The sequence below is a fragment of the Hyperolius riggenbachi genome, chromosome 2 (genome assembly GCF_040937935.1).
Source record: "Hyperolius riggenbachi isolate aHypRig1 chromosome 2, aHypRig1.pri, whole genome shotgun sequence".
Taxonomy (NCBI): domain Eukaryota; kingdom Metazoa; phylum Chordata; class Amphibia; order Anura; family Hyperoliidae; genus Hyperolius; species Hyperolius riggenbachi.
Window position 1 is genome coordinate 115,191,221 of NC_090647.1, and position 13,190 is coordinate 115,204,410.

Below are 13,190 nucleotides of genomic sequence, written 5' to 3' on the forward strand. Positions count from 1 at the left end.
CTCATGCTCTCCTGCATTTAAAAACTCCAAATACAGAGCTTTTCTACTATGGCTAATCTACCATGGCCCTAAAACTTGTGACTTAGTTCCTGTAATAAAAGAATTTCCTACATTGCATGTGAACAGCATTACATATTAGTCAAGGCATGCATAAGTGCTTAAAGCACTGTTTGTAGGACGCTGACTAGTGGAGTGCTTCTAGTAATGAATGCTTGTACCACATCCCTTAAAGCGCACATGCAGTAATACTGGGCATGTAAACATTAATACGGTACTTGTGAGGGATTTTTGTGCATGGCACATTAGCATACCAAATGGCTGACACCCCAGTGTATCTCTCAGGTGGCTGGTAATTGCAGCCTCTCCCTGTCAGGCACACCCAGGCTGGCTGTGTGCTCTCCCACTCTGCTCTTCACGGAATCCTGTCCACAAAAAAAAGGTTTTGTTATAGGATCTCACGGCAACTTCCCTGGCTGTGCAATGGCTACGTTCTCTCAATCCTCTGGGTCTGAAGTGCCCTCCTGGCTCACCAGGTTTCTAGATGAGAGACAGAATCATTTGCCTCTCAGCTCGGTTGTGACAGAAAGATACACAGAATCCTGTATTACTACTACTGAAACTACTACTGAAACTATCACTAAAACTGCCACTGAAGCTACTAATGGCTCCTATGTATCGCCATCATTGGAAGAGGTGTTTACGTCTAAAGTCACAGTCTCCTCTGATACCCATCAGCCGATGCTCGGCCAGCAGGCGTCTAAAGTCACAGTCTCCTCTGATACCCAGCAGCCGATGCTCGGCCAGCAGGAGGATGGAGAAGACAAGCTGAATGTTACACTGATGTCTTTCAAAGACAAGGTGAGTGCAGAGGGAAGGGCATATTGTGACAACTAACTAAATTTCTTAGTGCTGAAAGACTGCATAGCTGAAATTCAGGAAGAGGGTGATGCTGAAGTGCATTCTATACTGGCGTTCTATATTAAGCAGGCAATCTAAAGACTCTACCCCACTTCCAAAACTGCTGAGACACTCTAAAATGTAAATATAAACAGAGTGTGATCATTAACAAATCATGTAAACCTTATATTCAAATGGAAATAGTACAAAGACAACACAGCAAATGGAGAAATCATTGTTTTGTGACATGTATGTTCATTTTGAATTTGATTCAGGCAACATGTATAAATAAAGCGGGACGAGGGCATATTTCCACTGTGTCGCTGGGGGTCTCATTTGTGATAGCTTTCATTTGTTTCATGACGCACATCACACAATGTCAATGGGTGACAGGTCTGAACAATAGGCAGGCAGCCATGCTGTTGTAATACGTGCACAATGTGGTTGGACATTGTCTTGCTGAAGTAGACAGGAAAAAGATATGTTGTTTTCATTGTTAAGCATTAATGGTACCTTCCCAGATGTGTAAGCCAGCCATGTCATACCCAATAATGCTAACCCATTTTGTTATGGATGCTGTTTTTTTTTTTTTTTAGGTGTGTGTTGATAACAAGCCAGATGCTCTTTCTCCTCTTTAGGCAAGAGACCCGTTATATATTGTCCATGATTTTTACAAAGTACTTAAAATTTCGATTTGTTAGACCACAGGACAATTTCGCACTTAACAGAGCTGTGATCATTGTGATTGGTTCACAGTGATGGCAGGATCAGGAGCCAATGAAATTGACCGCGTGACCGATGTACAGATGTCAGCTCTATCAGACAGCTGAGCGAGTGGGTTGCAGTAGAGGCCTGCATCTGGTCGGGTATCCGCGGATTAATGGAAATGCAAGTCGGGTTCAGTTAACCATTTTGACTTTAATCGGGTTGCGGGTCAGGTGCGGGTCTTCGGGTGCAGGTACCAGATTCACCAGAAAGTGGGTTGCGGGTTGGGTGCAGGTAGCGGGGCTGAAAAATTAGACCCACACAGGGCATCAAGTTGGGTACCTGCGGGTTACCTGCGGATTACCCGAAATGCGGGTCTGGTTCGGGTACCTGTTTTGATTTCAATCGGATTGCGTACCAGATTCACCAGAAAGCAGTTTGCAGCTTTGCGGGTGACCCAAAGCAGGGTGCGGGTATCGAGGCTGTGGGTCAGGCGCTGGTCTGAAAAATAAGACCCGCGCAGGCCTCTAGGCTGCAGCGGCACCAGAGCAACGCAAATAACGAGAGCAACAGGACCACACAGCAAGAGTAATTGAAATCTATGCACTGGCAAAAATAACAGGAATTAAACAAGGCACATATTTCAATTACTTACATCCAGAAGAGGTTAATTTGGATTTATGAACAGCAACAACTCTTTTTCAGAGGTCCTCAGACGCCTCTTTTTTTCGGCCCAGAATACACATTGACGAATATGTTGTATGTGTGATCAGCCTTTGCTAGATTCTCGTTCTACAGATAAAACGATTCCTCACAAACACCTGATTGTCATCATATTGACTGAAGCCACCAGACTCCGATTCCAACCTTAAAATGTTATGAAAATCCTAAGGATTTACTTACTTTTTCCACAGGCAAATATGTTAGTGAATCTATTTTTTTAATCAATACATGACCAAATATAATAATTTTTGTTTCATTTGTTTAACAAGGTTGTATTCATGTACTTTTAGTACTTGTTTAAAAATCATCCATATAAAAATATAGCACTTTAAATAGTTAATCTACTTTCAAGCACCATTGTACATAATTACAGCATAAAGAGCTTGGGCATTAAATATTCCTCTCCTCCCCAGTATTGCACAGATATTATCACATCAGGACCAGTATAACAGTTCTCAAGGATGCTCAAATGCAAAGCCTGCAGTAAACAGTGCTGGGCAGAGTCTTTCCTGTATGCACTGTGCAAAGCACCAGCAACTCCCGTTCATGGATAAGTGACCAATGACATCACTTCCTGCAAGCCCAGGAACTTTATCTTATTTGCCCAGTGGGTTTGGACAAATGTTTATATACTCTGAGCACTTTGCCTGCATGTTCCCGATTTTTGAGTAGCCACTGAATTGACCAGTACCAGAAGACACATTCTACACCCCTCTCTACGTTCCTTTGCTCGACTTAGATATAAATGTTCGAAAACCTGCGGGAAGACTATAAAAAGGCAGTGAACATGTTAGGGATGAAGTTAGACCCTCTTTCTGCTGCTAAAGATCCACGTTCTACTGATGGTAAAGGCTAGTGGTCTACTGTCCATCATCTTTCCATGCAGACTAGCAACTGAAGACCAGTAAAGTGAGAGTACAGCCCTGGGCATTCCACAAGGACATGCACAAATATATTGTAAAACTTTTTATAAATGATCAGTATTCACAATTCAAGATTGTTAATATAGAAATTAGAGTTAGAAGTTGCGGTATTATAATAGATGCATTCTCTCAGTATAGTTTAGTCTACAACACTACTGTGCTGGAAAACTCAATTTATAGTCAGTTTGAGCAGATATAGGTTTACTCTGCTGTGGCTTGTGAGAGAATTGTATGTTGTGTTTTCATGCCATGTTTCACTAAACCTGAATGACTCCAGCTCTTCTCCGAGGCCAGGCCAGAGGGGTCACCCCAATTCTCTGTCCCATTAGGGATAAACTGACTGATGATATGTAGGTGAATAATGAATATTCTGCTCTATGTTATGGCAATCTATTTTCTAGCAAAAGCACTCTGGGATTGTTTTGCCAGCACAGACAGAAAAAATTTGGAACAGATAAAAAGGGCACATGACGTATCCTGTTGAAAAGGTGGCCCGATAAAAAAAGCTGGTACTGGGGCTGCTATGCAAACTGTGGCTATAAATAGCAGGCACAAAGCATAAGAGAGGGTTAGGCATCGACAGGAAAGTATTTAATGATAAGCATGGGAGAGTGTTAAGGTTAGGCCCCACCAAGGGAGGGTCTTATGGTTAGGCACCATCAGAGGGGTCTCAGGGTTACGCATCACCAGAGGGGTCTCAGGGATACGCATCACCAGAGGGGTCTCAAGGTTAGACACCACCGGAGGGGTCTCAAGGTTAGACACTACCAGAGGGGTCTCAGGGTTAGGCATCACCAGAGGAGTCTTAGGATTAGGCATCAGTAGAGAGAGGGCTCAGTGTAAGAGTAGGGTTAGGTCATTGTAAAATCAGTAAATATTACTGATATTTTGCTATGAATTAAGTAGTAGAATATCGATACTTTTAGGGCATTCTACTGTTGGCTATTTCCTGCACCTTATTCAACGGACGCCTTTACTAAATGTACGTCAAAAATAAAACAAAAGTGTAGCAGTATTTGGGAATACAGCACATATAATCAGTTGTGGTAAAATATCCAGAGTAATGACAACAAACAGGGCCGGATTTGTACTTTTAACCGCCCAAGGCCCGTTGTCATCTATGGCCGCCCCCACCCCCCATCTCTGCAAACCACACTTGATCTGGATTTTTGCAGTGGGCTCCTGGCAAAATATATAAATAAATCTTCACCGCTATTGTTTATAGTTAAATTTTAGCTGTTTTGCACCACTTCCTTTTGCTCCGCCCGACTTTCAGGCAGATCGTGGGGCATAGCCTCTGTGAGGAGGAAGCACCTCGTTCCCGCATCCCAAAGGCCCCTCCTCCAGTGCAGCCCTGTAGCTGCAGCTCAGGTAAAATTGCGGAGTAGCACAACAGATCATGTTATTAAATGGTGGGTCAGGTTTACACTCCCTTTCACTGTAGAGGGGTGCTATGCTGCAGCATACCTCTTTATGGCACCTGACAGAAGTATGCAGCATTAAAGCGCCTCGCAATAAAGAACAGGAGAGTTTAGATGTGTTTGGCCACTGGAGTAGCACTGGTGTAGGAGCAGGGGTCGCAGCAGTCGCACTGGCAACCGACCCCTGCTCCCCGCATTCTCTTATGTCCCCAGGCCCTCCGTGACAGCCGCTTAGCTCCGCCCCCAAATCGCAGGTAGCTCCGCCTCTCACATGATCGTTCCTGTGAGTTGCTTGATTCTTTCACCGAGCCCTGCCCCTGCAAATCCCATTGGCTGGCACAGCAAGAACAGAGGACAGAGCATGGGAGAAGATGGAGATGAGCCAAGAGCTCCCTTCCCCCAGGCAAACAGAGCGGGAGGTATGAGAGGTGAGTGCTGTCTCCCTCTTTATTTCCCTGTCACTGCTTATCAGCCTTTACTGTATCCAGAGCCCGCAACAGGGCTCACTAACCTTCCTCCACCAGACCCCTAGTAATTTCCTGTCTTTCTATCCACCCCCCAGAATTCTCACTAGCCCCCCCTCAACCTCTCTTCCCCAGACTCCTAATAACCTCCCTCACTCCCCCCTCAATATTCTTCACCCTCCCTTTCCCAGACTCCTAACTGCTCTCCCTTCTTACTCCCCCGACCCCTAATAACCCCCCTGTCTCTCCTCACTTCCCCCTCAATATTCTTCACTGTCCCCTGACCCCTAATAATAGCTCCCCTCTCTCGCCTCACTCCTCCCTCAATATTCCTCATCCTCCCTTTCCCAGACTCCTAATAACCCCCCTGTCTCTCCTCACTCACCCCCCCTAATAACCCCCTTTTTTCTCTTCATTCCCCCCTCAATATTCCCCACCCTCCCTTTCCCAGACCCCTAATAATCCCGCTCTCTCTTCTCACTACCCCCTCAATATTCCTTACCCTCCCTCCCCCAGATCTAATGCTACCGGCGTCACATGGTGCACACGCCTGTTTGCTGAGGACACTGGCCTGCAGTGACAGCTATATTGGCCTGCAGGTGACAGCTATATTGCTGTCTGCTTCCACATCACTTGAAAGAATACATAGGGCACTGGCAGAGTAAGTATGGGGGGGGGGGGGGGGGGGGGGGCATGTCCAAATTCTGCATCGGGGCCCTGAGGTCTGTAGCTACGCCACTGTGGAGTAGTTAGAATACCATGCTTCACTGTGCTATTCTGAATGTAGGGAGAGGCAGTGGTGTAGCTAAAGAGCTGTGGGCCCCGATGCAAGTTTTACATTGGGACCCCCAAGCTCTCTATACATAACAATTGATACGGTGCACCAAAACCTGCCAATGGCAACTACAGTGTCAGGGGTACAGGAAGGGGATGGGAAACAGTTTGTTAATGATCACTTCTGTTCAAAGTATCTATAGAAGTGATTATTATGAGCACAGGACCAATAGAAAGCTAATTCTGCAGTTGAGGAAGGGCCCCTCTGGCCCAAGGGTCCTGATGCAGTCGCAACCTCTGCACCCCCTATTGCTACGCCCCTGGGGAGAGGGTTTCAGTGATGTCACTTGCTGGTTTTCAAACGTATTTGCGTTATGTCAAGGGCTCAGCATAAAAAAAAGCCTGGGCAGCGTAAGGTTATTTAATAATGGTGACTAGTGTGCAGTAAATATAAATATCTATCTATCTAGGGAACACTGAACATCTCCTAAAGCTTATGACAGTCACACAACTTCTTATCAGCACCTGAGCAGTGTGCTGCCCTGTCAGCCTCCCCTCCTGCCCAGAAGAAGTTATTAACATACTTTCTTTCATGGAGGTCAGCACCTCTGCCCTGGGATTCTGAGGAGGAAGTTCTGGGGAACAGCAGCCATTAATAACGGAGAAGAGGAATGTGATCATTGCTAGACACACAGAAGCAGGGGAGTGTTTGTAACAATATGTCACAGACACGTTCCAGCAGACACACAAAGAGAACGAGCATCTATAAAGGCAGACCATACTTTGCAGTTTTCACTTCCTTCCTCCTACCAGCTTCCGAGGCTAAAGAAATGCTTGAACCATCTCCAGGAGCAAGGAGGAGGGCGGGGACACAATGGATTCCAGTGTTGCTATTGGCCAGGCTTCTGGAGGAACTATTGACAGCAGGCAGAGCTGCGATGATGCAGACACTGTTCCTGTCACATTAGGAAAGTTGCCAGCCCTGTCCCTGTCTGTAGCCGCCGCTGCTGCACCCACAGACGTGCTTCTATGTGCAGAGCAAAGCGAGGGGCGGCTGCAGACAAACATGGCCACTATTGTGGGGGATTTCATAGTAGCTGTTGGGACACTGTTAACCCGCCCTTCCCTAGGCTCCGCCCTAGTCCCCGGCCTATGAGGCCTGCCCACAAATCCGGCCCTGACAACAAACAATAGGCGGAGAAAAGCTACAGACACACTACAGATTTTATACACAGAGAAAGAAGCTGCACACCACTGTTGAGGTGCTGGACCAGTATTATAATCCACAAGAAATTCCAGAAGGTATGCACACTCTAAAGTACCAAGTCCTGTTTATTCAAACACGTGACACAACCATTCCTAAACCAACAAATCGTTTCCGGGCCCCAAGGGGTCCCCGTTGTCAAGGCTACAGTACAGAATGGTAACACTACAGATTTCAATCTATTAAAATGATTGCTCCTGATCACTTTGCCTGGAAATTTTAGCTGTACATACCCCCAAAATCGTTTGCCACCTGTTTTGTGATCTCCTGGATGGATCATCCCACCCAATGCGTCAAAGACACTTCTAAAAGCATAGTACAACTTGGCAGTGCCACTCATGGCTCCGCCTACACTCTGTAGAGATGTAGACCGGTATATATATACCTGGGAACTGAATAGAGTGTCAGAAACTGCTTCTTGAAGCGATCTGTAACAACTTTTTCATGCCACACAGATAAAGAATGTGTGTACCAGGCTTTGAACTATGTACACATCCTAGATATGTGTAGACCAGTTATTGGTCAGAAAGAACGTTCATTGAAAAAGTGTGCAGATACCTGCTCTGAGTACAGGTGTTACTTGATGCCATTGACATTATTAGTGATCTGTTATGTTTGATCACTAATGATTGACTGACTTCTTTGATTGTTGTTTCCATAGCATGGCACCTTTTTTTGTTTCTCCCTCTCTACAGAAAAGAATAGGATGATAAGCAGTGAGTCTGTACAATGATTACTCCACAAATGCTCCCAGAACAATATTTCCAAGCATGGAGAATTGGAAGTGTGGGGATAGTTTACAACAAAACAATGCGGGTACTATTACATGAGTATAGTGTAAGCATGGTATATTTCTGAAAGCAACCACTGTATTGGTACGATTATTGGTGGCAGTTTTACTGCAATCAAAATGATCCATCCATCAACTCTAGAACAAAGTGAACCGCTCCACTTGCATTGCAGAACTGACATAAATAAGTTGGCATCCATTTATAATTCTGCCATAGATTATTTTAATCATCTTAGCAATTACATCTAGTGGGAAAACTTGAGAAAGTACAAAACATAGAATATCCAACTTTTCTAGCAGAAACTGAAGAAGAAATCTCCAATAACTTTACACAATAGGACTATAGCCTGTAGGAGAACAATGCAGGGCCTATTTTACATATGAATGTCAGTAACATGATATCCTGGTTCTACCATTACCAGAGCTTTACACTTTCAGGCATATTGAATTGCCAGAGAGTTCCAAAATTTCTATGGGCCCATACGCACAAGCATGCTGCCTTGTACTTAGCTGCATTTTATAAAAAAAAGTGCAGGAATAGTGTAAAATAATTGTTTTCAATGGAGCATCCATACACCAGGTGAATCAAGTTAACCATATTAGTACCACGCGGCTCTGGTCCATTAATGACCGTAGTCTTTTTTTTTTTCATTTTCAATTTGAGATAACTGTGATAGGCTCACAGTGATCATAGAATTGGCTCCTGACAGTGGCGTGGCTATAGGTAGCCAGATTTGCCCACAGTATTAGGTGGACCCCTCCCTAGTATAGCTAGCTAGATGTGCTCCCAGTGTTAGGTAGCCCCCTCACTAGTATAGGTAATCAGATGTGCTCTCAGTATTAGGGAGCACCCTCCCCAGTATAGCTTGCCAGATGTACTGCCAGTGTCCAGATGTTCTCCCAGTGTTGGGTAGCCCCCTCCCTAGTATAGCTAGCCAGATGTGCTCCCAGTGTTAGGTAGCCCCTCCCTAGTATAGCTAGCCAGATGTGCTCCCACTGCCTCCCAGTATTAGGTAGCCCCCTCTCTAGTATAGCTAGCCAAATGTGCTCCCAGTGTTAGGTAGCCCCTCCCCAGTATAGCGAGCCAGATGTGCTCCCACTGCCTCCCAGTACTAGGTAGCCCCCTCCCTAGTATAGCTAGCCAGATGTGCTCCCAGTGTTACGTAGCCCCTCCCTAGTATAGCTAGCCAGATATGCTCCCACTGCCTCCCAGTATTAGGGAGCCCCCTCCCTAGTATAGCTAGCCAGATATGCTCCCACTGCCTCCCAGTATTAGGTAGCCCCCTCCCTAGTATAGCTAGCCAGATGTACTTCCAGTGTTAGGGAGCGTCTAGTATAGCTAGTTGGATGTGCCCGCAGTATTAGGTAACCCCTTCTCCATATAGATAGCCATATGTGCCCCCAGTATTAGCTAGCCTCCCCCATATGTAGAGTGGACCATGCTTGCAGCAGTGACCTACCTATTAGCTGTGCCGGGAATTCTCTTCAACCACATCTGTTGCACTTGCAGTGTCTCATCTCTATGGACTACTCAAATGGAGCACGCAATAAGAGACTTCTTTGGCTTGCATCATTCAGATCAGACTCTGCGAGTGCGTCAGACAGGGCTGAAGAGAAATCTAATTGGTGCTGATAGGTGAGTTACTGCTGCAAGCATGCTCCGCTCTACATATGGGGGATAGTACCTAATAGTGTGGGCACATATGGCTATCTATGCTAGGGAGGGGGCTACCTAATATCTGGCTATGTTCGGTTGGAGTGGGTTACCTAATATTGGGGGTATCCTCCACTCCGCCCTGGATATGGCAATGGTGGGTGGGACAGAAGCTGGTGCCTCCCAAGCCTCGGACCAGTCTGAGGGGTTTTGTACAGTGGCACGCCTCTGCACACCAGGTGACTCCAGTATAAGCCCAGGCTGATTTTTTTTTTTCAGAACATTATGGGTGCTGAAAAATTTGACGTAACCTTCTGCACTCCTGGATTTTTACCTCTTAAAATTCCTGACAATGTTGGCATTTCAGCAGTCACTTTTAATATAGCAATAACTTTTTACTACTTATGACAACAAAGTGATAAATATATAGTCTGGCTCTCTGAGTAATATTTTTTTTCAAAAATTTTTTTTTAACCATGTTCGCCTTTTGGACGTGACTTTCACATCCAAAAGGCTGCTGTACGCATCACCCCCCCCCCCCCCCCCCGGTAGCCCGGAGATCAACAAATGGGGACCTTGTCCCCGGTAGAAGAACCGACAGCTTCTTTTCAGAGGCTGCTGTGTTTCTGTAAAAAAAAAAGAAAGTCATGTCCTCCTTGTAGTTCCATTGAGCGAGAGTGCTCGCTCAAAGGATAGAAAAACAAAAATCTCACTGTGGCCAAATATTACAACTATATGCACATACATTTTTATTATAAAAAGACACAATAAATTACATTTAAATTTAACTGTTTACCTCCCACACCCAAAAAATACTCAAATAAAATTTTTAACTAAAAAAAAATAAAAAAAATTACAATTAAAAGAAAAACCCATAAATAGTTACCTAAGGGTCTGAACTTTTTTAATATGCATGTGAGGGTATACAACTAGTATTTTTTAAATTATAAGCTTTAAATTAGTGATGGACGCAAAACTAAAAAAAAATGCACCTTTTTTCCAAATAAAATATTGGCGCCATACATTGTGATAGGGACATCATTTAAATGGTGTAATAATTAGGACAAATGGGCAAATAAAATACGTGGGTTTTAATTATGGTAGCATGTATTATTTTAAAACTATGATGTCTGAAGACTGAGAAATAATGATTTTTTTCTATTTTGTTCTTAATATTCCTGTTAAAATGCATTTACAAAAAAATAATTCTTAACAAAATTTATCACCCAAAGAAAGCCTAATTGGTGGCGGCAAAAACAAGATATAGATCAATTCATTGTGATAAGCAGCGATAAAGTTATTGGCGAATTAATGGGAGGTGAAAATTGCTCGGATGCATAAGGTGAAAAACGACTAAAGGCTGAAGTGGTTAATTTTATGGGGAAAAATAGGTGTACATGCAGAAAATACACGGTTTAATTTTTCAACCTTCCTTATTTTCAGATGACAAGCGCCACAATTATAAAACACCTCAAAATATATTATATGGCCTATCTCGATTAAAATGAGACATATTTTGTCACTAGTTGAGCATGTAGCGTACCATTACTGCCAGTCTGTGCGTCTCTAGCTACCAAGATATGATTGCTATGGTGTACAGTTTGCAAGTCCCAATATAGATACATTGCCAGACAGCAGCATAGCGATGCATCTATACACCATCGGGTTTCCAAACGCCCTAGCAATTGCATCTGGTCGTTACGGGCGGCAGCAATTACAGGCGTCAATTAATCTTAAAGGAAACATCCAAGGAAAAAAAAAAAAGATCCACTTACCTGGGGCTTCCTCCAGCCCGTGGCAGCCGTCCTGTGCCCTTGCTGCAGCTCCGGAGGCTTCCGGTCTTCTCCGCTGCAGAGCCCGACCTCTGCAGGTCGGGTTCCGGGTCGGCGTCTTCTACGCTTCACCGCGCAGGTTACGTGGTCCGGCCGATGTCATCATGGACGGTACTGCGCAAGTGCAGAACTATTGTGCCTGCGCAGTACCGTCCTGATGACGTCGGCCGACCACGTGACCCGCGTCGTGGAGCGCAGAAGACGCCGACCCGGAACCCGACCTGGCGAGGTCGGGTTATGCAGCAGAGAAGACCGGGAGCCTCCGGAGCTGTGGCGAGGGCACAGGACGGCTGCCACGAGCTGGAGGAAGCCCCAGGTAAGTGGATCTTTTTTTGTTATTTTCCTTGGACCTTTACTTTAAGGCCAAGTAAAGGTGACACAAGGGGTCAATTAGGTAGGGGTTGAAAGTTGACTGCAGGGGAAAAAAGATTTTATTTAAGGTGAACCTTTTTTTTCCTTAACTTTTAATGAATGATTGCTGCTGTATATATGTGCATGCACAGGAGCAGGAACAAGGGGCTGTGCACGCGCACGAGGGCATGGTGGCATTAAGTGCAGAACGTGACACCAATGTCCTGGAATCTTTAGGCAGACAAGCTGACGCGAGAGTCACGCTGAAGAATCTTATCTGCTTATACTCGAGTATACACAGTAACATTTCAAGGTTTGTAGGACAAAAAAGCGCTGGGCAACAACTGCCTCTGCTTCCAGTGAAAAATGTATTGCCAGACTACACATACAGAGTGATAAGCCAAGGGGGTACAAGGTCTAACAGCCGTTTCACGGTTACCCGCTTCCTTAGAGACCAAAGGACCAAAGGACCCTTGGCTTATCACTCTGTATGTTTAGTCTGGCAATACATTTTTCATTGGAAGCAGATGTAGTTGTTGCCCAGCACTGTTTTATCCTACAAACCTCGATTGCAATTGTTTTTGCTGGTGCACACTACTTCTCCAGAAGGCAGACTGCTGTAGGTGAGCCAGCATCGAGTGCCAGCTGATTGTTTCTCTACTGTTCACAGTAACATTTGTGTGTTGGAACAATTAATATGTCAACACTTTTTTTTTTTTTAGTTTTTTTTTAATCAGGAGATAAGCCATACTATACCTGGAAAAAAACCCACATACATAAGTTGATAAATACTAGTTCTACTTACATATCATATGTATTGTACTGTACATATTTTGATTTCAGTGAATTTTCTATAGTAAATAAAGAGAAAGCTGTTCCAGGCATTTTCCATCTCAACTAGCTCTGACTAAAGCCAATCCTGATGTAATTTGCTGCCTTACTCCTCCCCCCCCCCCCCCCCGAAACTGCACTGTCATATCCAGCTTGCTTTGTAAACACATGTGAGCACAGCATGGATCAGATTTCAACAGCTTTACACTGAACTGCCCTTAGCCAATCAGTGAGGAGAAGGAATGTGGGAGGGGAGATGACAAGCTTCCATTTCGTTGGCAATGTACCAAATAGAGAGCCAGGCTGACTGAGTTAAGGTTTATTAGAGAAGGAGCATTTATGATTACATTGGAATGCTTGCAATGCAGGGTAAGGTTGCAGGCTGCATAATAAACACAGAGCAGTAGGTACATGGAATTTTATTTTGTGGCTGACTATCTCATTTTAAGCAGACAAAAGAAGGGATGTGAATGGGGCCTGGTCTCCTGAGAGGATGAGGGAATGTAAATATGGTCCAAGAGAAAGAGTATATAAAATGGACAGCGTAACAAGTTAGTTCAG

The 13,190-nt window shown here is 44.6% G+C and overlaps 1 protein-coding gene across 1 annotated transcript in view; it reads left to right on the plus strand.

The window, feature by feature from the left end:
- The first annotated feature begins 338 nt into the window (after window positions 1–338).
- The window catches only part of LOC137545715 (keratin, type II cytoskeletal 80-like), a 105,232-nt gene continuing 92,380 nt past the window's right edge, over window positions 339–13,190 (plus strand). Inside the window, exon 1 of the mRNA XM_068267249.1 lies at window positions 339–858. Coding sequence (XP_068123350.1) covers window positions 481–858 — 378 coding nt within the window. The 5' untranslated portion in view covers window positions 339–480. The remainder of the gene's footprint in view (window positions 859–13,190) is intronic.